Source organism: Bos mutus, chromosome 13 (assembly GCF_027580195.1).
Source record: "Bos mutus isolate GX-2022 chromosome 13, NWIPB_WYAK_1.1, whole genome shotgun sequence".
NCBI lineage: Eukaryota > Metazoa > Chordata > Mammalia > Artiodactyla > Bovidae > Bos > Bos mutus.
In genome coordinates, this window is record NC_091629.1 from 22,366,111 (window position 1) to 22,391,373 (window position 25,263).

The 25,263-nt window shown below is 54.8% G+C and overlaps 1 protein-coding gene across 1 annotated transcript; it reads left to right on the forward strand.

Annotated features, from left to right (window-relative positions):
- The first annotated feature begins 5,835 nt into the window (after positions 1–5,835).
- ZNF335 (zinc finger protein 335) lies at positions 5,836–24,897 on the forward strand. The gene is given in 29 exon segments (XM_070381104.1): positions 5,836–5,984; positions 6,656–6,906; positions 8,181–8,421; positions 9,356–9,433; positions 9,687–9,992; positions 10,087–10,215; positions 11,077–11,223; positions 12,947–13,199; positions 13,280–13,457; positions 14,361–14,473; positions 15,244–15,262; positions 15,406–15,522; positions 15,608–15,684; positions 15,766–15,926; positions 16,654–16,886; positions 17,741–17,834; positions 17,961–18,055; positions 20,944–21,203; positions 22,019–22,130; positions 22,252–22,626; positions 23,237–23,379; positions 23,462–23,616; positions 23,749–23,781; positions 23,784–23,851; positions 23,946–24,023; positions 24,232–24,315; positions 24,407–24,472; positions 24,555–24,636; positions 24,727–24,897. Coding segments are annotated over 28 exon segments (4,026 nt in total). The 5' UTR covers positions 5,836–5,984; positions 6,656–6,705; the 3' UTR covers positions 24,855–24,897.
- The last annotated feature ends 366 nt before the right edge of the window (positions 24,898–25,263 follow it).

Below are 25,263 nucleotides of genomic sequence, written 5' to 3' on the forward strand. Positions count from 1 at the left end.
TGTTCCACTTCATATGGCAAACCATGTTTCCTGGGCTCCCTTGCTAATTAGCTTCTGGCTCCGTTTAGCCAATGGGAAACTTTGGTGAGAGATCAGAGAATAAAGTGAAAGTTAAAGTGAAATCGTGTCCGACTTTTTGCGACCCCATGGACCGTAACCTACCAGGCTCTTCTGTCCATGGGATTTCCCAGGCAAGAGTACTGGAGTGGGTTGCCATTTCCTTCTCCAAGGGATTTTCCCGACCCAGCAATCGAACCTGGGTCTCTCGCATTGCAGGCAGACGTTTACCATCTGAGCCACAAGATGAGGGAAAAGCTAGAGTTTCTAATCCCATCTCTCTCAGCCTCGAGGGAAGGGAGGGGATGACTTCAGCAGCCAGAGTCTCTCCTCCACGTTTGCAGAACCTGCTAGAAAGGCCTGTGGTCCCAGCTCTTCTCTGGGTGGCCCTCAGTTCCTGGGCTAGGTGGTGCCAGCTCCTGTCTATAATGCTGGCCCTCGAGGAGGGCATGGCCTTCCTGTGTTGCTCATCTCAGGTTTTCAATTTCCCTTAGTCACTCCTTCAGCCCTTCTAACAATTTTGTTTCTAATCCTCCAAATTAGAGTCCCTCTTTTTGAAAATATTTATTTTTAAAAATGTATTTGACTGCACCAGGTCTCTTTTTAAAAATTGTATTATTTCTGGCTGTGCTGGTTCTTTGTTGCTGTGCAGGCTTTTCTCTAGATGCAGCAAGCAAAGGCTCCTCTCTAGTTGCAGTGCTCGGGCTTCTCATTGTGGTGGCTTCTCTTGCTGCAGAACACGGGCTCTAGGGCACGGAAGCTCCAGTAGTCGTGCTATGTGGGCTCAGTAGATTCGGCTCCCGGGTTCTAGAGCACAGGCTCAATAGTGGCTCACAGGTTTAGTTGCTCTCAAGTATGTAGGTGGGGAAGACAATGGCAACCCACTCCAGTACTCTTGCCTGGCAAATCCCATGGACAGAGGAGCCTGGTAGGCTGCAGTCCATGGGGTCGCTGGGAGTCAGACATGACTGTGCGACTTCACTTTTCACTTTCATGCATTGGAGAAGGAAATGGCAACCCACTCCAGTGTTCTTGCCTGGAGAATCCCGGGGATGGGGGAGCCTGGTGGGCTGCTCTCTCTGAGGTGGCACAGAGTTGGACACGACTGAAGCAACCTAGTAGCAGCAGCAGCAGCAGCAGCAGCAAGTATGTAGGACCTTCCCAGATCAGAGATCGAATCCATGTCTCCTGCATTGGCAGGTGGATTCTTTACCACTGAGCCACCAGGGAAGGCCTGCACCGGGTCTTAACTGGGTTCTTTTTGATTGTCGTATGTGAACTCTTAGTTGCGGCATGTGGGATCTAGTTTAGTTGCCCAATCATGGATTGAACCTAGGCTTTCTGCATTGGGTGCATGGAGTCCCAGCCACTGGATCACCAAGTAGTCCCCAATTCCCTCTTTAGAATTGTCTGGCTCCCGTCTTGTTTTCCTAGCCAGACTTCTGATATTCTGTCTCCTTGTCCATAAAATGGAGGTTCATTCCATCATTTCACAAATAAGTATCTAGTAGATTCCTTGTAACTACAAAACTGTGCTAAGTGTTGGGAAGCTCACAGGAAACAAGGCAGATTAAAAGACATGAAAACCCAGGCACTGCCTACCCCTCATGTCTCTGTACTGATCAGATGAGCTGTGTGCATAAATGTCACCCGCTGCCTGGGTCTCAGGAATTGCCGGCATCAGGTAAACAGTATTTGGACTAGAGCCCGTTTTCTGAGTGTTCTGGGCCTGGGGCCTTTTCTCACTTCCTCCTCCCCCTCCACCAATCCTGACAGAGAAAGACTTAGGACAAATAAAATGAATTCTTAATCTACACCATGGAGAGTCAATTTAAGGGACTTATTATCGAGAGTGGTGGTATGGTTTTAAGCTATAAATAGATCTTTCAAGAACAGGTTTCACTAAACCCATAGAGAGAGAAGACAGACAGAGAAGGCAGAGAGGTGCCCCAGAGCACTCCCCTGCGGACCGCCTGCCCCTACCTGTGCTGCCCTCCTGGGGCACCCAGCACAGTGGCAGGAACCCTGGACTGGGCTGGGAGTCAGGATACCAGGCTTTGAGCCCCAGCTCTACTGACCATCAAGTGCATGACCTTGAGCAGTCATTTGACTGCTCCCAAGCCTCAGTGTCCTCCTCTGCAACCTGGCAAAGCTGAGAGTACTAAGGATCTCTGGTTGTGATGATTACAGGTTTAAAATGCGATTGAAGCACTTGGTATTTGGTAAGTGCTCAGTAAACATTTGCTAATATGATTGTTATTTGCTACAGGAGGTCTGGCCTAGAATCCCAGCTCTTTCCATTAGACCAGGAAACTTACTGTGTGATTGATCCTGAGCAAGGTATTTGCTCTCTAGGCTTCAGTTTTTTCCTCTGTAAAACAGGAAAATAGTAACTACACTGCCTGGCTCAAGAAAAGAGAGTTCAAGGATCTCTAAGAACCAGGTAGGGAATTCCCTGGTGGTCCACTGGTTAGGACTGCATGCTTCCACTGCAGGATGCCTGGGTTAGATCCCAAAAGCTGTGCAGCTCTGTAAAAGTACAGAGGTTAGAGCCAGATGGCCTGATTCTCAATCCCAGTTCCACCCTTACTTCTATTCCTTTATTGTCCTGTGCCTGTTTTCTCATATCTAAAATGGAAATAATGATGGCAACTACTTCATAGAGTAGTTGTGACGATAAATACATATAGGTAAAGTGCTTAATACAATCATTGGCACTGAGTTTCTTAAGCTGTACGTTTATCAGTTCAGTTCAGTTGCTCAGTCGTGTCCGACTCTTTCACACTCCATGAACTGCAGCATGCCAGGCCTCCCTGTCCTTCACCATCTCCTGGAGCTTGCTCAAACTCATGCTCATCCAGTCAGTGATGCCATCCAACCATCTCGTGTCCTCTGTCGTCCCCTTCTCCTCCTGCCTTCAATCGTTCCCAGCGTCAGGGCTTTTCCAATGAGTCAGTTCTCATCAGGTGACCAAAGTATTGGAGTTTCAGCTTCAGCATCCAGTCCTTCCAATGAATATTCAGGGTTGATTTCCTTTAGGATTGACTGGTTTGATCTCCTTGCAGTCCAAGGGACTCTCAAGAGTCTTCTCCAACATCACAGTTCAAAAGCATCAGTTCTTCGGTGCTCACCATTCTTTACGGTCCAACTCTCACATCCATACATGACTACTGGAAAAACCATCACTTTGCCTATACAGACCTTTGTTGGCAAAGTAATGTCTCTGCTTTTTAATACGCTGTCTAGGTTTGTCGTAGCTTTGTCATACCTCATATGGTACCTAAATTGCTTGGGGCTTTGGAATCAGAGAGACCTGCACCCATACGCCAGTTCTATCCTCTAGGCTGTATGACCTTGGACAAGTCACTTTCCCTCTCTGAGCTTCAGCTTCCTCTCTACCATGGACGACTAGAACAACCCCAGCTTCTTTAAGGTACTGTGATGCAGCAAAGCACACACGCATTGCCTGGCTTGAGTCAGATGCACAAGGAGAGTGCTTTCCCTCTTCTTTTCCTCTTGGCTCCTCTCCTCAGTATTTTTCTCAATGGTCTACTTGAATGTCCTGACCCAGAGCCCCATCACTGCTTCTAGAAATCGTCCCATCAAAGCTGAGGCCGTAACTACACACTGCATGTTCTGGTGAGAAGAGCTCTCGATTGGTAGTCAGAAAACCAGATTGGCTTGTCTTTGCAATGGAAGAATTCTGATATGTTGTTTCAAGGAGTCTGTTAGGAAAATTAAAATGAAGGAAGTCTTGTTCAGGCTTCAGAAGTTAGAGAGCAGGCCTCTGACCTGCTTCTGACCTGCCTGGACCCTGCTCAGATTCCATGCCTGCCTGCAAGCACAGCAGGTCAGGCAGGACTTTAGATAAGAAAAGGAGTGAGTCTGTCAATTGAGCCCCTGGAGGTCTGGCCAATCACCCTGGGGTCTAACAAAACCCTATGACTCACAAGGTGAAACAAACAGCATTGTAAAAAAGGTTAAAATAAAACCAGAGTTGCATTTTTCTACGCAAATGGAGGATGCTATCAGTTTGCAGCCTGGGATTATAAAGGGGAACCCCGGAAACTTCAGTTTGAAGTCTCTCCTGGGGGTGGACGCACCACCCAAGACCTTTTTCCAACTGGGACTCCAGATTGCTATTAATGAGGGACTTGCCAGCACTAAGTCTGGATGTTGGTCGGCCCAATTTGGTGATGAACGTGCTGTTGCTCTATTGTTTCTGTTTCTTTTCATGACTGGATACTGAAATTAAGTCAAATAGTCTTTTATAAAATATTGATATTACTTATTGTGTGTGACAAGTAGTTTCTTTTGTTAATGAATACTTTGAACCTAAAATGATAGTAAACCTTTTGGCAAAACAGAGTCATACTCCGGGCCATGAGCTTTCCCTCTCTGGTCTTGAGCTCCATGACAAAGCTATTACTTTCTGTATCATGACATTCTGCAATCTTGTGATTTGGTGGCAAAGGCCAAGGTTAGATGAAGACTTAGTCCAGCTGGGGATGAGAATGGACAGCGTCCTCCTGAGTCCTCCAACATCCTTGAGGGAGGTGACTTGTTCGGAGGCAAGATATATCCTACTCACATGGGATGGGGTGGGGGTGGGGGGTTGGAGGCAGCTCTGCAGGGCTGAGGAATCAGGTTGGAAAACTGCCTAGTGGGTACAAAACCAACCTGCTATCATGCCCGTGTTTACCCAGCTCTCCAGGGCTGCTCTGGGAGCTGGGTCTTGCTGAATGGGGATGAGGGGGAATGAGGGGGCATAGCCAATCCAGAGACCTCATGCTCTATTCCCTTTAACAAAACCTGCTCCTAGGAAAGAACCAGGGAAACGCCCTCATACTTGGGTAAAACAGATCGTAACAGCTCAAAGCACCCTGTCTTTTTAAACTTTTTGCACGAGTTTTTTTTAGATTTCCTCCCCCTCCCCACCCCCCTGGCAAATTTGTATTTTTCAACTGACGAAAGCAACTTATGCAACACAGAGACTTTGGGGGCAAACCCCAGCGCCAGGCTTCTGTGCAAAATGCTAAAAAGGCTTAAACTGAGGGTACTGCCAAAAGTGGTATTTCGGGCATCAGAAGGGCGATCATACCTTTCTGAAAGGTGGCAGACCTTTAAGTACATCTACACCACGTACACTGAACAGAGGAAAATATGGAGAATGTCTTCACTTCCAGCTCCATTATATAATAAATATGTGTACCAAGCTCAGCAAGGGCTGGGCGCTGATTCTTTTCCGTTTCCCCAACTCCAGCAACCGGGACTTGCATCCCAAGTCCCTCTACTTGACGTGAGGTTGGACCAGCCACCTCCCATCTCAGGGCCTCAGTTTCCCCATCTGTAAAACAAGGATTATATGCTTCCCTCTTCCCAGGACACGTCAAACCTAATCGGGAAGGATCTGATTAGGTTCGATGAAAAGCGTAAAGTAACCGCTTAAAAGGCAGGCGAAAAGACCGATAACATTTATTTCTTTCTCACCAACCAAACACTCCGTTTCACGTCTTTCTGAGCTGTTCCGGGAAGGGCGTGGCCAGGCCACCGGGAGCCACGCCCCCGGAAGTGGGGCCAGACTCAGCCGCGCCCCGGCCTGCGGCCCAGGGAAGGGTCCAGCAGTGACGTCACATAGCCACTCCTCTGTGTTCCTCCGCCCTGAGATAAAGTAGCCCCTAACCATAGAGGATTCTTCCACTCATACTAAGCGACATATAAAATCTCAGATTCTCTTACGACTCTATTATGATTTTCAGGCCTCGGGGCTACCTTCCAGAACATTGGAAGCCTGTCTTTCTCCGGCCCGGCGTAGGAAGTAGTCCCGGCCTCAGGGAGGTCGATGGGTCCCTCCGCCGCGGGGGGGAAGAGGATGGCGACCTCGTCGATGCCGGAGTCGGAGAGGAACACCGCTACGAAAGCGTCAGGTGAGCTTCGGGGAGAGTCAGGTCGCCACACCGCACCCTGCTAGGAAGCGGGGCCACACTGCGGGGAGACCCGGCGGCGAGGTCCCGGGCCGGCGGGGCTGTCCGAACAGGGCCCCGGGGTCCCAGGCCCTTTAGTCGCTCTCGCACTTGCCTGAGCGGAAACCCGGCGCCGCCACAAGATGGCGTCGGGCCTGGAGCTCAGGCAGCGCCGGGGACAGCCCCTAGTCGCCAGGCCCCGGAACCGTCTCTGTCAGCCCCCTCCGCATGGGCTCCAGGGGAGGGGGGAGCAAGCCACTGACCCTGGGGGCCTGCGGGCGGTACCACCGACCCTCCACCCGGGGGGACTCGGGGGCCGGAGGGCTGAACCACTGAGGCCACACGGGGACCGTAGAGGGAACCACTCTGCGGGAATTGTGGAGGGGAGGAGAAAAGGGTCAAGATTCCCCGCCACTGACCACCCTCCCGAGGATGAGAGAAGGGCCGGATCCTGGGAGGCTAGGCTTCCTGGTCCTGTTTTTCCGAAGCAACCCGTCGCCGTACCCTAGAAAGCCCCGCCCCGTCGGCGACTCAGTGTTTGCATCTGCGAAATGGGCACATGGGCGCAGCTGAGTGGGCCGCGGGGACCCGGAATGAGGCCCACCGGTTCCAGCCCCGGTCACCTCCTCTCACAGAGTGAAGGCCCCGGACCTTGGGCCCCCCTGTCAGGCAGCCTTCCGAGCCGATGGAGGAAAACGAGGTGGAGAGCAGTAGCGACGCGGCCCCTAGGCCTGGCCGGCCCGAGGAGCCCACGGAGAGCGGGTTGGGTGTGGGCACCTCGGAAGCCGTGTCGGCTGACAGCAGCGACGCCGCGGCCGCCCCGGGGCCAGCGGAGGCCGACGATTCCGGCGTGGGGCAGAGCTCGGACCGCGGCAGCAGCTCGCTGGTATGGACCGCGCTTGGGTGGAGGCAGCGACCGCAGGCAGCAGTGCTTGGCAGTCAGGGGGAAGGAGCCAGCAGGCTTGCTTGTAGCTAATAATTGGTTTATGGTTTACTGTGACCCAGGCCCCATGCCAGGCCCCTAGCATGGGTTTTCTTATTTAAACCTCGTACCTTGTAAGGCACATACCACTCTTTCTACATGTTACAGAGAAGCAAACGGGCACAGAGTCAGGATTCAAATCTAGGCTGTGGGCTGCGCTCTCCACTGTTGCCCTGGTTCACATCTTGGCTCTTCTGCTGATTCACTGGGAGATCTCGTGGAGCCTCAGTCTTCTGTCTGTAAAATGGAGCAGAAATACCTACTCCTGAGGGTGCTCCGTTGTGAGCTGCCACCAGATATTTTCTTGGAAACGCTTTATAAAATAGTCTCATGGGTCTGCCACCTCCTAGCTCTGTGGTCTTAGATAAGCTCCTCAGGCTTTAGCTGTCAGTTTTCTCATGTGTAAAGTGAGAATAATAAATGTTTGCCTCAGAAAGGTTTTTTTTTTTTTTTTTTTTTTTTGAGGGTTAAATGAATATATGCAAAGCAATTAACACGGGGCTCAACACTCAGTAAATATCCACACCCTCACCACTGTCATTATTTGCCAGATAGTGATCATTTTCAGGACATCACATCATAGAGGTACACAACAACAGTCTCCACCTGGGGCTCCAGGGATTTCATTGGGTCAGCAGAGATGGGCTTGGCATGTGCCCAGCTTGTGCTCGACCCTGGGGTTACAGCAAGAGACAAGAGAGATGTGGTTCTGGCCCTGATGGAATCTGACTTGGGAGCCATAATACTGCATAGTGAACCATCAAGTGATGAGGGGGACACGGGCAACTAAAATGCTGAGGATAGAGGGGGTCCTAACTTGGCCTTGGGGGTCAGGGTCAGCTTCCCAGGAGAGGTATCAGCTGAGTGTCTGAGTAGGAATTAGCCATGGTGTGATGCTATGAAGCGTTTCAGGCAGAGGGAACAGCTCATTGACAGCATGGTGAAACCAGCCTCACCTGACTTTTGTGTGGGGACAAGAGACATGGGGCCTTATACCTGATCAGACCCAGGGACCCTGGGGCTTGTTTTGGGGGAGGCTCTGTGACTAGAGGGCTTCTCCCACTGGTCTTCTGTGTGTATGAGGGCGTTGGGTGGCTCTACTCACCATGTCCTTGGGCCCTTAAGGAGCCCCATCCCTGGCTCCTAAGCTTCCTCTCTCCCTGTTTCCTGACCCCCAGGAGGAGGTATCTGAGAGCAGCTCCACCACAGACCCCCTGCCCCATGGCTACCTCCCTGACTCATCTTCTGTTTCCCGTGGGCCAGCGGCAGGGGTGATGGGTGGCCCCCCAGCCCTGGTGCACTCCAGTGCACTGCCAGACCCCAACATGCTGGTGTCCGACTGCACGGCTTCTTCCTCGGACCTGGGCTCGGCCATTGACAAGATCATCGAGTCCACCATCGGGACCGACCTCATCCGGAGTGAGTCAGGCCATCATGGGCAAGAGTTGCCCCTCCAGGGTTTCCCTACAGAACCAGCTGTGCGGACTCAGGCAGATAACTTTATCACTTTGAGGTTGTAACGTGGAAGCAGCAACCGCATCTCATAGTACTAAATGACATGAGGATTGACCTGACTTTGGGGCTTTTCTGGTGGCTCAGATGGTAGAGTCCTGCAGTGCAGGAGACCCGAGTTTGATCCCTAGGTCAGGAAGATCACCTGGAGAAGGGCATGACTACCCACCCCAGTATTCTTGCCTGGAGGATCCCATGGACAGAGGAGCCTGGTGGGCTATAATCCATGGGGTCGCAAAGAGTCAGACATAACTGAGCGATTAAGCACAAAATACCTGACTTTGCCCTGGAGTCTGTTCTAAACACTCTGCCTGCAGCAGTCAGTCATTGGTCCTCTTGGTAACCCTACAAGGTACATGCTATTATTGTTCTCACAGCCTAGGTGAGGCAGCCGAGGCACAGAGGATGTAAACAAGCGTAGCCGCTGCGTCAGCAAGTGTTGGGCCATGAGCTCAGTCTGACTCCAGAGCTGGTGCTCATGATTTGCCAGACTGTTTTCTACCATCAGTGATCTGTGTAAGGGTCGTAGCACTTGGAAAGGCCCTGAGGTGGTCTCCAAAGCCAGTCCTAAGAAAGTGGTGCAGCAGCTGGGCCTTAACCTTAGAGGAGACTGCAGAGGAAAAGAGGGAGACCTTCCAGGTGTAGTGGTTAGAGGCAGACAGCTATGGACTGGCTGCGGGGCCAGCATGTCACACGTCCCAGACCTCCCAACAGCCTTGCCCTGGACGGGAGGTGGGTCACGGGGCAGCCGATTTCACAGTTGCATGGGTGAATCGGAGTGAGTGTTGGCACTACGGTTGTCCTTATCAGCTGGGCATCCGCTCCTCCTGTCTCTGCCTAGGCTGCATCACCGTGACCAGTGCGGAGGGCAGCGGGGCCGAGGCCACACGGTACCTGATCCTGCAGGGACCAGACGATGGTAAAAGCACAGCACTATGCCCAGGGAGCCCTGCCGTGGGTGGGGGTAGGACAGGCAGGCTCTGCCGCAGACTTACTGTATGATCTTGGCAGGTTAATCCGCTGCCCCTGGCCTCTCGGTTTCCCCATGGTTACTATGGTGGGCGTGGGTTCTAGGACCCCTGAGCTTGCCTGGGAGGGGCAGCGGTAGCTCATGGCCAGTCTCCCTCTCCACTTCCCTCTGATTCCCTCACCACCACCACCACCCCCGCCAGGTGCCCCCATGGCGTCACCAATGTCCAGTTCCACCCTGGCCCATAGCCTGGCAGCCATCGAGGCCCTGGCTGATGGCCCCACATCCACGTCCACGTGCCTGGAGGCACCGGAGGAAGCTCAGGGTGGGCCCAGCTCCCCGGCGCAGCCACCCCTGGGTTCTGGCACCGAGGAGCCGGACTTGCAGAGCCTGGAGGCCATGATGGAGGTGGTGGTGGTGCAGCAGTTCAAGTGCAAGATGTGCCAGTACCGGAGCAGCACCAAGGCCACGCTGCTACGCCACATGCGGGAGCGGCACTTCCGCCCAGGTGCGTTGATAGCGGCTGGCCTGCCCGCCTGCACACATGGAGTGCCAAGAGTCAGACTTGACAAGCTTGTTGTACCGTGCTTCCCCACCCCCAGCAGTAGCAGCTGGTAAGAAGGGGCGTCCGCGCAAGTGGGGCAGCTTAGCCCAGCCCCAGGAGGAAGAGGGCCCAGAGGAGGAAGACGACGATGACATCATAGATGCTGGTGCCATCGATGACCTGGAGGGTAGGCTCCCAGACCTGCTGCCCTCCCACATCTGCATATACTGAGCTCCCTCTGGCCCACATGAAGGGCCAGGAAAGCGGAATTGGCACAGGCGCAGCCAGGAGTGCCTCCAGCATAAGATAAGAGGAGTTGGGGCTTTGGGACCAGGAGCTTCATGTGCAGTTATCCAGACCGTGCACTGAGAAACAGCACTGTGTCTAAGGGTCACGTCCCATTTGTCTAGCAGAAACAGAATGCAAGCCACATGTGCACTTTTTTAGTAGCTGTATTAAAAGTAAAAAGATGAATTTAAAGTCAGTCATATTATATTTTATTTACCTATTATGTCTAAAATCTAATTTCAGTATGCAATCATTATAAAAAAATTTTAACAAATTACTTTTTTTTCATTCTATTTTTGGTAATCTGATGTGTATTTTATACTTAATTATATCTTAGTTTATGCCTCAGTTTAGACTAGGTACATTTTGTATGCTCAAGAGTCACATACAGCGAGCAGCTCCTTTAATGGGTAGCATAGTCATACTTTGTAGACTTGAATGACTAGACTCTTTTTTTCTAAACAATGACTATAAAGCGTATTGAGGAAGGGGCACTTTTTTTCTGATTCACATTAAGGTACATATGAGCTAATGGTAGGTGTTAGGAATGGTCCAGAGAAAGGACTGCAGGGCCTCAAAGATGAATACTGACAGTCAGCTAGGGGAACATCAGGAGGGCTTCCTGGAGGCGGCATCACTGTTGGGTTTGGAAGGAGGAGCAGGCAGAGATGGGGAAGTGGGCCTCTTTCCAGGAAAGCTGGCAAGGGGTCAGGGCTGAAAGGTCAAGGCTGCAGCCCTCCTTCTCTTGCTTTCCCCACAGAAGACAGCGACTATAACCCTGCAGATGACGAGCCCCGGGGCCGGCAGCTGCGGGCCCAGCGCCCCACCCCCAGTACCCTGAGACCCCGCAGGAGACCTGGCCGGCCCCGGAAGCTGCCTCGCCTGGAGACCTTGGATCTCCCAGATGGTGAGAGTGGGGCCTTAGGGGTACGGGTGGGGCCCAGGGGTGGCCTCGTTCCCTGCTTGCTTCCGTGGAGCCTGGGGACAGAGCATGCTGTGCAAAACAGCAAGTCTCAGACCCACCGGGATGACCTGCCGGCCTCCGGGTAACGGGGAAAGCCCTCCCCTTCCGAGCTCGAGGGTTAAGATACACCAGCTGTCTGATAAGGCTTTTCGGTGGGAAGCTGTCACAGCATGGAAATTGGAATATTTACAACTAAGCTAATTATTATCAAAACAAGAATAAGTCTGAGGTTTGAGACAATGTCAGAGGAGCACGGACTTGGAGCGTGACAGGCTCGGGACAGGGGAGGCTCCCATGGACAGAATGCCAGCTCTGCCTCCTACCAGCTATGTGACCTGGAGTGGGTCGCTTTGCCTCTTGAATCGCTCCTTCCCTTATTGTGAATGACGTGATGGTGCCTGTCTCTTAGGACTGTTTTAAAGCTTAAATAGACATGCCAGAAATACAAGGTCTTGGTTTTTGTACATGCAGTAGTGTGTGTGGAGGAGTGGTTATATTTTTTTTAGTGTTCTTTTTCTTCTCTTCATTTTTGGCTACACCTCATGGCATGTGAGACCTTAGTTCCCCAACCAGGGATCAAACCCACACCCCTGGCATTGGAAGCACTGTGTCTTAACCCGTGGACTGCCAGGGAAGTCCCTAGTCTTCTTTGTAAAGTAACTTTTTACTGAGGTTTATGTTCAGGAAAGCACATGTATGCTAACTGCACAGCTCAGTGCATTTTTTAAAAATTTTCTGTATGTATTTATTTTTGGCTGTGCTGAGTCTTCGTTGCTTCGAGGGCTTTTCTCCAGTTGCGGTGCACAGCCTTCTCATTGCCGGGCTTCTCTTATTGCGGAGCACAGGCTCTAAGGGCTTCAGTACTTGCCGCACGCAGGCTCAGTCATCGTGGCTCCCGGGCTTAGAGCATAGGCTTAGCAGTTGTGGTGCAGGGTTTAGTTGTTCCACAGCATGTGGGATCTCCCGAGACCGGGGATCGAGCCTGTGTGCCTTGCATTGGCTGCCAGATTCTTTACCCAGGTCAGTGAATTTCCACAAGTGAATACACCTGAATATCCTGTTAGAAACAAGATGTTACCAGCATTTCCCGTAAAATATGTTGGATTTTTTTAACATGTTTTGAATTTTTAAAACATTACAGTGAAATACTGTTAGTGTTTTTGAATAGGCAATGTATTCTGATGTTTTGATAACAGAGGCTTTGCAACTGTGCTGTGATGTCTCCTCCCTCCCTCCCATCTGCTCTTCAGGCTCCCAGCCTCCCCTGGGAAAACCAGTGATTAAGTGTTGCTGTTGCTCCCCAGATCTTAGAATGTCCCTGTGAGGTCACAAGAGCAACAGTTACCTCCCTTTGACAGATAGGGGAAAAGGAGACTCAGAGAGGGGCGGGGCTTTGCCTGAGGACACACAGCAGATTGGTGACTGAGTTCAGCCTGCAGGCAGGTCTTCTGGCCGGAAGGTCCTGGCTCTCCCAGTGCTGCTCCAGACCGTCCCGTTTAAGGCGTGCAGCTGACAGCTGTAGGAGGGGATGCTGTCTGATCATGGCTGCCTGCATCTGTCCCGCAGCCTGCTGTGCCCATCAGTGGTCTGGACTGTGTGTGTGCGGGTGTATCTTGACTGGCCTCTGACACACCTGTCCACATCTGTCGTGGTGTGTCCGTGGCAGGTGTGGAAGGAGAGCCTTTAGTGAGTCCACAAAGTGGACAGAGCCCTCTGGAGCCACAAGACCCCGAGGCACCCAGCTCCTCAGGGCGGGGACGCCTGGTGGCCCTGGGCAAGGCCAACCGGGCCCCCGTGGAACCCAGTGTGAGCCAGTCAGATGCGAGGAGCGCGGCGGCATCCTACCAGGATGAGGCTGACGCCCTGCCCCGCCGCCGTGGTCGACCCTCCAGGCGCTTCCTTGGCAAGAAATACCGCAAGTACGGGCGCCGAGATGAGGGCTGAGGGTGGGGAGTGGCAGTCTGGCCCATCCAGACCTCCTCCAACATCCTCCTAGCAGGTACTATTACAAGTCACCCAAACCGCTCCTTCGGCCTTTCCTGTGCCGCATCTGCGGCTCCCGCTTCCTGTCCCACGAGGATCTGCGCTTCCATGTCAACTCCCACGAGGCCGGCAACCCCCAGCTCTTCAGGTGCCTGCAGTGCAGCTACCGCTCCCGTCGCTGGTCCTCACTCAAGGTGTGGCAGGGGGACCGGGGCAGGAAGGGACGCTGCCTGGGAGAAGGCCCTGAAGGGGAGTGGTGGTGACGGGCCCCTTCCTGCCCCATCTCCAGGCCGAGGGTGTCCTTTTGCAGGCTGCACACTACAGAGTCACGTCATGTCTTAGACTTGCCTAACCACCAGCACACCTGGCAGGTGGCCGGAAAGCTGCATTAATCTCCTTCACTGTGTTAGTCTCCAGCAGGTCCTTTTCATCATCTGCCCAGAGGTGCCTGTGGGCCTGCAGCAGCCAGAGCCTGCCTTGTATCTTGTAGATGCTCTGATGTCATCCTCATGTAGCCCAATGAGGTCTTAAGTGTCAAGAGTCCCATTTTTTTATTATTATTATGTTTATTTTTGGCCGCGCCGGGTCTTCATTGCTTTGTGTAGGCTTTCTCTAGTTGTGTGAGCGGGGTCTACTCATTGCGGGGCCCAGGCTCCAGGCATCAGGCTTCATAGGTGCGGCACACTGGCTTAGTTGCTCTACAGCATGTGGAACCTTCCTGGCCAGGCACTGAACGTGTATCCCCTGCGTTGGCAGGCAGATTCTTATTCCACTGCGCCACCAGGAGAGTCGAAAGGTCCCGTTTTACTACCCAGGGAGCTGCAGCTTGGCTTGGCCAGAGTGAGGTGGAACGGGCCGTCGTGGGGGCTGGGGATACCTTGAGCTCCGATGGCCCGAGTTTTGCACTTTCTGCACACACAGTGCTTCCTCCCTCAGACTGGGCCTAGAGGTTGTTCTCTGGACCTCGGCAGGAAGGGTGGGGAGCAGGTATTGTTTCGAGGTGCACTGGGGAGGGACAACTCTAAGGCTGTGGGCACAGGGCAGGTGGGCAGGAAGGGAGGTTATGCTCCAGCCCTATCCTTCTGCCTGTCTCCCAGGAGCACATGTTCAACCACGTGGGCAGTAAGCCTTACAAGTGTGACAAATGCAGCTACACCAGCGTCTACCGGAAGGACGTCATTCGGCACGCGGCTGTGCACAGCCGGGATCGGTCAGTAGGGCTGGGGAGGCAGAGGCCCGGGGTGACCCCAGTTCCCACGTACTGAGCCCCTGCTCTGGGTCAGCCCCTTCGCAGCCCATGACAGACCTGGGAACGGCAGGACAAGTCGTCCCAGATCACTCGGCTCAGAGCAGGGCAGTGGGGGTGCCTAGAGGTCTCTTACTCAGTCTCTTTCCTGCTTCAAGCTTTGTAAATTGGGGACTATCATTGTCGAGGTGGTTAAAGGAAATCGTGTACCTAAAGGGGCTCAGAAAAGGATCTAAAGCCAGTTCTCTGTTATACCTTTTTCTTTCTTTCTCTTTGGCATGACTTGCAGGTTCTTAGTTCTCTAACCAGGGATTGAACCCAGGCCCCAGCGGTGGAAATATCAAGCCCTAACCATTGGACTGTCAGGGGATTCCCTCTTATAGGTTTTTCTTTAAAAATATAAATAAAAAGGAAGGAGAAGTCCTTTGTCCATATGATATTAGGGATACCAGGTTGAACAAGCACTTGGTTCAGCAGCTCTCTACTGCTGCATAATTTCTCAGAGTTTTTAAAACACAAATGTGTTTTGTGACAGAGAATGGCTTGTTTCTAAAGCTAAGTTGCAGAACTTACCACACATCTCTTCACATTTTCTCCAGCGAGCTCCAGTGGGGGAATGCCCTTCTCACAGAAGGGGGCTAGGATCAGGGCTGAGACTGGGTCTGGTCAATGGGAGAGGGTCTGGGGTGGGCTTGGGCACGTGATGGTCTGACTCCTGCGTCTTTCTCCCCTAGGAAAAAGAGGCCAGACCCGGTGAGTTTGGGGCTCAGGCCTGGGAAGGGCGCCTGCTTGCGGGCTGCCTGCGGGGTGGAGGGGCGGGGGCGGGAGGCTCAGGCACTGGCTCACCCTCCCTGCTTGCCTTCTATGTCCACCTGTCCCCTTCTGCCCCTTCCCAGACCCCAAAGCTGAGCTCCTTCCCCTGCCCCGTGTGTGGCCGTGTCTACCCCATGCAAAAGAGACTCACTCAGCACATGAAGACACACAGCACCGAGAAGCCCCACATGTGCGACAAGGTGGGTGGGGCTGAGTGCAGGGCTGGGGCGTGAGGGGGCCTGCTGGGGGGCGGCTCTTTCATCTAACCCACCCCACCCCCTGCAGTGTGGAAAGTCCTTTAAGAAGCGCTACACCTTCAAAATGCACCTGCTCACGCACATTCAGGCTGTCGCCAACCGCAGGTACACCCCCGAAGAGCCCCTGGGGCTGCAGCGCCCCGCTGTGCCCCACTGCTGAGCTCTCTCTGCTCCAACCACCTCCAGGTTCAAGTGCGAGTTCTGCGAGTTTGTTTGCGAGGACAAGAAGGCGCTGCTCAACCACCAGCTGTCCCACGTCAGCGACAAGCCCTTCAAGTGTAGCTTTTGCCCCTACCGCACCTTCCGAGAGGACTTCCTGCTATCCCACGTGGCCGTCAAGCATACAGGTCCGGCCGGCCCCACCCCTCAACACAGCAGGGCTCCGTAGTGGAGGCTCGGGTCTGTCTTGTTAGCCATCCCCCCACCCCCAAGCTTTGGCAGCCCCAGCTCTTCAGTGGAAGGGAATTGCCACCCCACCCCACCCGGGACTGTCGCTCACCTAAGCTCAGATGAGCTCAGCCAGCTCCTCTCTGTATGACCCGGGGTCAGTCTTTGCCCTCTCTGAGCCTTTCTTAGCTGTGAAAGGAGAGAATCAGATGTGCCAACCCTGTGGTGGTCATAAAACCGTTTGTTCCCTGAGCCCTGTCCATTCTGGGCACTGGGACTCAAGACGGGTCTTACATAGGCCCTGCCCTCACCAGAGGAAGCCATAGAAGATGGATGGCAGAAGTTGCCTTTTTTTGGTGCCTGGCCCTCTGGCAGGCACACGAGGGAAGGCTAGAGAAAGGGAGCCAGGGCTGCCCTTAGCTGGATTCCCAGCTCCCTGTTGGGAAGCAAGTCGGGAAGAGAGGTGTGTGGTCACGTAACCTTGAACTGGGTGCTCGGAGGAAGGCCGTGAGTGCAGAGGGAGACCTGGCTGGTCTCTGTCGTGCCCACCAGCAAGGACAGAGTGTGCTTTCCCTGTGCTTGGGAGTGCGGTGCTGGGAGTCAGTCAGCTGGAGAGGTCCTTGGGGTCGCAGAAGGGTTCCCCGAGGGGGCGGGCGACTCCAAGGCTGCCTCCTGGTGTGCCTGCAGGGGCCAAGCCCTTTGCCTGCGAGTACTGCCACTTCAGCACGCGGCACAAGAAGAACCTGCGGCTGCATGTGCGGTGCCGGCACGCCAGCAGCTTCGAGGAGTGGGGGCGGCGCCACCCCGAGGAGCCCCCCTCCCGCCGCCGCCCCTTCTTCTCCCTGCAGCAGATCGAGGAGCTGAAGCAGCAGCACAGCACGGCCCCTGGGCCCCCCGCCAGCTCCCCAGGACCTCCTGAGGTAAGCACAGGCAGCGGGTAGAAGGGGTGGGGGACATGGGCCGCGAGGCCATGTGACGCCGCCTCCCCCAGCCCCAGGATCCTTGTCAGCATGTGGGGTACAACAAAATGAGCCCGGCCTCCCTGGACGGGGGTGAAGGGTGGCCGAGGGCACAGAGATGCTGTCCCTAAGCTCTGAGGAGGGGTGGGCTTTCCAGTGCTAGTAATAGAGAACGAAGTGTCAGGAGCCAGGTCGTGGTAATAGTTTATTCTCTCACACAAAAGGAGTCCAAAGGGGAGCAGCCCAGGGCTGATGTGGCAGCTCCCTGGTCAGTCGTCAAGGACCAAACTCTCTCAATATATCTTCCTACGCATATGATTCCCATTTTTGTGGTTGCCTCATGGCCAGTATAGCTGCAGGAGCTCCAGCCTTTCTCACCATCCCAGATAAGAAGCAGGAGGAAGGGATGGGGGAAGAGGAAAAAGGATGCGTGCCATCTATCCATCTTATCTTCCTCATGAACTTTACCAGAAGCTCCTGCTTAGCCACATGGCCAGACTTTATCCAGCTGCAAAGCAGGCTGAGAAATACAGTCTCGTGGCTGAGTATGTTGCCTGCCCGCTCCTAGCCCCTAAGGATGGACCACCACAATGTGCTGGCAGAGCATAGAGGGGCTCTGGAGTCAGCCAGCCTTGTGTTCAAGTCCCAGTTCTCCTCCTTACTAGCCGGGGGATCCTATGGAGCTGGTAAATATCTTGAAGAGAGTAAAGATCAAACAAGCCAATAGATGTGAAGTGTCTTACACTTCAAGACACAGGAGGTGTCTTGAATCTGAGCTGCCCCCTGTCACCCTTGGCCATATTCTCACCCCGCAGATCCCCTCAGAGGCTGCACCTTCCCAGTCCCCTGAGACCCCCCCACTGCTCTGTTCTGACACCTTGGGTGGCGCCACCATCATTTATCAGCCAGGTGAGTTCTGCGGGAGAGTGGCAGCAGGGACAGGGCTCGTGCTGGTCGGGGCCAGAAGCTGGTGGGGAGGGGGCTTGGGTGCCAGTTTTCCAGCCCTTTCTAAGGTTCAGGTTCCACCCGACCCAGGGACTGCGGAGTCTACAGCCGTGGCCACGCAGACAGCCTTGGACCTGCTGCTGAACATGAGCACTCAGCGGGAGCTGGGTGGCACAGCCCTGCAGGTGAGCTTCTTCCCAGCCTGGCTGCACCCTGGGTGTCAGCTCTGCGCTGGACACTGGGAGCGGAGGCAAGTGGTGAAGTAGACATGCCCTGCCCTCAGGGAATTCGCAGGTAGTGGGAGATGGATCCACTGGACCCCAGTGGGCGGATGCAGGGGAGGGAGGCCGCTATGCCAGGGAGGCCCCAGGAGACCAGGGAGGGCAGACGGTCTCCCGCTCCACACCCCGGAGTCACCAGTGACACCCAGCGCACTGAGCAGTAAGCACCACACTGTGCTCAGGGCTCTGAACTGGCTTCCCAGCTAGCCCAGTGTCCTTACTCCGTGCCACCTCCCACAGGACAAAGGCTCCTACAGCTTTCTCCAGCTCTGACCTCTCACGGGGTTCACGCGCCTTAAACCCAGCACGTCCTCCCCCAAGTTCATCATCTTTACTTCTCCTCGCTGCGCCCAGCTGCCTCCCTGGACCTCTCCATGCTTCTCTAAGGCAGGGAAAGGTCTGTCAGCACCTCCTGTCTCTTAGCCTCTTGGAAAGATGGAAACCGTGTGTTTGAGATGTTAAATTCCAAGAACTTGGAACAGTAACATGCTGCCAGGGGGACAGAGCTCCGTGGAGGAGGGAGCCTGTTTTGAACCTGGAAATCTTCATAGGGTTTAGTTTGCATCATTTGGGGGTAGGGAGAAGTTTTTGATTTTTAGATAGTTCAGTGTATCAAGCTTTTATAGTTTTTGCTTGTGGTACCATCCTTAGAAAAGCCTCTTCACCTCAAGATCATATAAACATGCATTGGTATTTTCTTCTTAGCGTCTCATTTTTTACACTTAAATCTTTACTCCACCGGGAATTTATTTTTGGTGTATGCATAAAGGTAGGGGACTAACTTTATTTTTTTTCCCCAAAGTTGTCCAGTGCAGTAGATCAAATCCTCTCATTTCCCCAGTCATTTGAAACATCCCCTTTATCAGTAGATTTCCCTGTGTTTCTAGACAGGGTCTTTTCTTTTGATCTGTTTGCCATTCTCATGCCAGTATCATGCATTTTGCTTTGTTTCTCTGATTACAAAAACATATGCTTGTTTTTGTAAACCCAAAATGAGTGTTAAGAAATGTTCTCTTCAGAGGGTGAAAATCTTTAAGTTTGCTCCCCTCCCCTTCATTTCCACTGTTAACAGGTTAATAAGCATTTCTGCAGAGTTGTGTCCAGGTGCTCGGTAACACAGAGACCTTTTGATCTCTAAAAAGTGGGATCATGGCATCTGCACTTATGGACAGGCTAGCTCTTCTTCCCTCTGCAGCCTGGCCGCATGTGTCCACTCCTTCCTGGCGTCTCCGCCTCATCCTGTCATGGGGGTGTTCTGAAGCGCATCTTGTCAGTCCTTCATGTGTGCACGGTTTCCAGTCTTTCAGGAGCTCAAGGCAGTGCTTCCATGAACATGTATTTCCAGGTGTTCATAAACATGTATTTTAGTGGTGGGGTTAAAAGAAGCCTCCTAGAAACACAATCAGTGTGTTCCACCCCAAGCGTGACTCCTAAAGTGATGTGTCAGGACTTCCCTGGTGGTCTGGTGGCTTAGACCTCTTGCTTTGAGGGCACAGGGGCCAGGTTTGATCCCTGGTCAGGGAACTGGATCCCACATGCGGCAACTAAGACCTGCTTCAGCCAAATAAATAAAAATTTTAAAAATGAAAACACATGTCATTACATGACTGCTACTAGAGTGTGCTTCCCCACTGCCTCGCCAGTGCTGCACGCCAGTCTTTACCAGGCTCTTCATGTCACAGACACGTGTCAAGACCTTAATTGATAACTTTGTGATCACAAGAGAGATTGAGTTTCTGTATGTTCATAGACCACTTTATTCTCTCACTTACCTGCTTGTAAATTATTAGTCATCTTATCACTTTGCAAGGGCTCTTTGTATGTACGGAAGCTCCACCTTTTATCTCTAATATGCATTGTTAAATGCCATCCCCCCACCCCAAGTGTCTTTGTTTTCTGGTCTCATTTTCTGATTCATGTTGCTGTAAGTTTTAGCATCTTCCGTCATGATTAGGAAAATCTCAACCAAAGGATTATAGAAATACCCGTATTTTCTTCTAATCCATCTTGAGTTTTATTTCTTATGTTTCAATCTTTAATCCATTTGAAGCAGACTTTGGCGTAAGATGTGAGGTAGAGCTCTGATGTTTGTGTTTTTTTACTGGTTTGTCACTTGTTCTACCTCAGGATTTCTTAACCATGGCACTTTGGGCTAGATAATTCCATGTTGGATAAAGCATCAGCCTGCAATGCAGGAGACCCGGGTTCAATCCCTGGGTTGGGAAGATCCCCTGGAGAAGGAAATGGCAACCCATTCCAGTATTCTTGCCTGGAGAATCCCATGGACAGAGGAGCCTGGCAGGCTACAGTCCACTGGGTAGCAAAGAGTTGGACACGACTGAGTGACTTCACTTTCTTTGGCTTCTACCAGCCAGGGCCCAGTATCCACCCCCCACCCAATTGTGACAATCAAAACTGTCTCGAGACATTACCCAATGCCCCTACAGGGCAGTAACACTTTATCCTGTCCTTGTTAAGTCTCTCCAGTGTCCCTAGGGGGCAGTAATGCTCTATCCTGTCCTTGTTAAGTCTCTCCAGTGTCCCTAGGGGGCAGTACTGCTCTATCCTGTCCTTGTTAAGTCTCTCTCCAGTGCCCTTCGGCGGCAGTATGGCTCTATGCCATCCTTGTTAAGAGTCTCTCCAGTTGCCAGGAACACACAGCTGGGCTTGTGTCCATGAGTGGTGGAAGCACTGGATCCGGCTGGAGTGTGGGCAAGCTTTGAGTCCCGGAGATATAAAAGGACCTCGAATGCCAGCTCCTGCCACCAACCCCACCTGTCATGCCATTGCAGGTGGCCGTGGTGAAGTCAGAGGACGTGGAAGCGGGGTTAGTGTCCTCTGGGGGGCAGCCCTCCCCAGCAGGCACCACTCCCCAGGTGGTCACCCTCCACATGGCAGACCCAGGAGGCAGCGTGGCCGCTGAGAGCCAGCTCGCGCCCCCTGACCTGCAGCAGATCACCCTGGCGCCTGGGCCGTTCGGCGGGGCTGGCTATAGCGTCATTACAGCCCCCACCGTGGAGGAGGGCACTTCGACTCCCGGCACGCCTTACAGGTGAGCCCTGCGGCCGTTGATAGGTGTGGTGAGGGGAGCACCCCGCCCACCCACGCCTAGTTCGCAGGAGGTAAAACTAATGCATGTAAACGACTGGGCTGTAGGGGTATGGTGTCCCTCACGGGTTAAGTAAGGGCTACTTAAGAAATTCCAGGCACTTGACAGTCGTGGACTCGGGTAACCACTCCTGTGGGGTGCCTGTTCCCCTCACTTTACACGTGAGGAGGGAGTGCAGTAGCGCCCCGAAGGTCAGACGCGCTGTGGATCTGAGCCTGGCCTGTGGGCCACGTGCTCCTGGTTCTGGATCCCTGAGGTCTGGCCAGTTCTGACCTTCGTCACACGCTCGGGCTCCTCCGCGACATCAGAGGCCCCACCGCTGCACTTGGGTTCTTCTAGGCTGAGCGAGTCTAGGGTAGAAATGTTCATTTTCCATGTTCACTGAACCCCTGGGCCATCGGAGGAAGCCCTGAATTCCAATATGGGATGGGAGTCAGGATCCCTGCTTCCCCCACTCACCCTCTCCTCCTGCCCCGCTTAGTCAGACTTGGGCTTGATTCCTGCAGCCCTTCATCTCATCACTCCATGCCCGTGAGGGGGTGGGGATGACCACTGCTAAGCTGGACGGTACACTGGACACTTGGTCCCTGCTTGTGAAAAAGGCAGCGGAGGTCCGGCTGGTAAAGGGAGGAGCCCAGGGCCGGTCTGTGGTGGCCGTGGTCTACTGTGAAAGGAGGGCTCTCCCAGGGGAGAGGCTCCCGTGGCCCGCTAGTCTCCCCTGGAGCTCTGCTTCCCACTCCTGGCATCTGTGCCCACAGCGAGGAGCCCCCGGGGGAGGCAGCCCAGACCGTGGTCGTGGGTGACACCCTGAAAGAAGCTGGCACGCACTTCATCATGGCAGCCGACGGGACCCAGCTGCACCACATCCAGGTGAGGCTGGAAGGGGGCCAGCTCCGCCCTCGCCCATCTACCCGCCCCCTGCTTCCGGTCCCTGCCAAGCCCCGCCCCTCCGCACCGCCCTTTTCCCTCACGTCCCGCCCCCTCTCCACAGCTGACTGCAGACAGCTCCATCTCCTTCCCAAGTACGGAAGCCTTGGCCTCCGGCGCCAAGTGGCCCCTCCTACAGTATGGGGGGCTGCCCAGAGATGGTCCTGAGCCCCCGGCTCCAGCCAGGACCCACCAGCCAAGGGACCCTCAGGGCTCTGCCTCCCCACCTCCTGCAGCCAGCAAACCCCTGGGTCTGGTAGTGCCCCCCTCGCCGCCATCTGCAGCTACTGCCTCATCAAAGAAGTTTTCCTGCAAGATCTGTGCCGAGGCCTTCACCGGCCGAGCAGAGATGGAGAGTCACAAACGGGCCCACGCCGGGCCGGGAGCCTTCAAGTGCCCTGACTGCCCGTTCAGCGCTCGCCAGTGGCCCGAGGTCCGGGTAGGTGCCCTGTTTCTCTGCTGGCCCCTGTCTGTGTAACAAAGCTTGACTAAGCACCCTCCATGCCGGATCTTCCGCTCCCCACTGGGCTCAGAGGTGACTCAGCAAGGCCCCAGCTCTCAGGGGGCTCAGTCTGGTGGGGAGACACACCAGGCGGGGACTGACACCAGACAGTGTCCCCAGGGTGAACGCAGCGCGCACACACACAGGAAATGAGTCACGTGGACTTGGGGTGCTGGGGGGACTTCCTGGAGGTGATGGCTGAGCTGGGTTGGCAGGAGCAGAGGGGTGGTACCCTGAGGCAGCTGGGGAGACACGAGGGAAGTTCCGGGGACTCCATCCCGAGAAGGACCAGTTCTCAGTTCTGACTGCGTGCTGAATCCTCACACAGCTCTGTGTGGGGGGCGGGCAGAGCCCAGAGTGTCAGGGCTGGGGGTGACCTTTAGAGGCCCCTCTTTGAGCCCGTACGTTTCACAGGGGTGACCTGAGGGGGAGCAGGGATGGGCTGAGTGGCCTCATGATGGAGCCAGCGGGGTGGCAGCAGACTGAGCACAGGTCTGTTGCATCGGAGCCGTCTGTCCTGAGCAGCGCTGCCCCACCCCGCCCGCAGGCCCACATGGCACAGCACTCGAGCCTGCGGCCCCACCAGTGCAGCCAGTGCAGCTTCGCCTCCAAGAACAAGAAGGACCTGCGGCGGCACATGCTGACCCACACCAACGAGAAACCCTTCGAGTGCCAGCTCTGCGGGCAGCGGTGAGGCTTGGAGAAGCCTGTGGGGCTGCTGGGCCTGCGGAGGGTGGGGGGGCGCCCCTGAGCCTGCATCCTCCTCCCTCAGCTTCAACCGCAATGGGCACCTCAAGTTCCACATCCAGCGGCTCCACAGCCCTGACGGGAGGAAGACGGCAGCCCCCACTGCACGGGCCCCAGCCCGGCCCCCCACCCAGACCATCATCCTCAACAGTGATGACGAAACGCTGGCCACACTGCACAGTGAGCAGGACCCCAGGGTGGACCTGGACTGGAGCCACTGCCCCAGCACACACCCTTGGACTGGGGTGGAGCCGGGCCATGTCAGGTTTCCCTGGAACCCCTGAGCGAATGTCCCCCCTCTTTTCTGCCCAGCTGCCTTCCAGTCCAGTCACGGAGTCCTGGGTCCGGGCGGCTCCAACAGGCACTGGGCCAGGAACACATCTTCGTGGCCCAGGAACAGACAGTGAGCAATCCGGTGAGAGCCTGAGTTTGGGGGCCCCGCTGGCGGGTTGGGGACAGGGGTGGGGGCACCCAGAAATCTGAAGCTAGAGCTGGCCTGGCCATGACAGGAGGAAGCCGCCTACATCCAAGAGATCACCACGGCAGACGGCCAGATGGTCCAGCACCTGGTGGCATCTGACAGCCAGGTGAGCTGCCGCTGCTGACCACCCGGGCCGGGGCGCCCATCCTCCCCCCAGGAGGAGGGGGGACAGTACTTTGCAAATGACCCCTCTGAGGGTCCATCCTTGCAGTTGCCATTGCTGATGGGGTGGGTGTCCCCAGCCACTCTGCTCTGCCTTCCTCGTGGAGCTCCCGGGTGCGGGCTGTCAGCATCTGCCTCTTCTCCCTTCTCAGGTACAGTACATCATTTCCCCAGACGGAGTCCAGCAGCTCCTTCCCCAGGAATATGTGGTGGTGCCCGAGGGCCATCACATCCAGGTAGGCCAGGCCTGGGGCAAGGCCAGGGGAGCGGGGTGGAGAGGCGCCGACACCTCCTTCCAGGATCACTATGTGGGCTTCCTCTCTCCAGGTACAGGAGGGCCAGATCACGCACATCCAGTATGAGCAAGGGACCCCCTTCCTTCAGGAGTCCCAGGTAGAGCCCCTGGGGACCCAGGGGAGCAGAGGTCCAGGCAGGGGGCCTGTAAGGCTGTGTCTCACTGGCTTCTCTTCTCCAGATCCAATACGTGCCTGTGTCCCCGGGCCAGCAGTTGGTCACCCAGGCCCAGCTCGAGGCTGCGGCACACTCAGCTGTCACAGGTACAGGGCTAGACCCCGAGGGTCTCGGGGGCCTGGGAGCCAGGCCTCGTTCCTGGGCCTCAGGTCACCGTCCTCTCCCCTCCCCGGCAGCGGTGGCCGACGCTGCCATGGCCCAAGCCCAGGGCCTCTTTGGCACAGAGGAGGCGGTGCCCGAACACATCCAACAGCTGCAGCACCAGGGCATCGAATACGACGTCATCACCCTGAGCGATGACTGAGCGAGCCCCAGGAGCCCAGCACAGACCGTGAATGTTGATGGGGCCTGCTCTGCTGGGGGTGGAGGCCCATGGGGACTCCCTCCCTGCTCCACCTAGGATCTCCAGATACTGAGCAGCCAGCATCCTGTCACTCCTGGGGAGCCAGACCTGTGCTGCTGGGGTTGCGGACAGCCATGGGCACCAGCCAGGACACGCTGGGGGCCCCAGCCTGCAGGCAGGCTTCGGGAGAGAAATTTATTTTTGTTGGTATGTACCCACTGGTCTCTCAGGCTCAATAAAGGGACCAGAGTCTAGCCGTGGCCCACTCCCTTTGTCCACGTGCTGCTACAGCTGGAACCAGGCAAGGCCTTAGGAAGCAGGAAGAGGAGCCTGTTAGAGCCCACGAGGGTGGGACTGAGGTGGGAGCTGC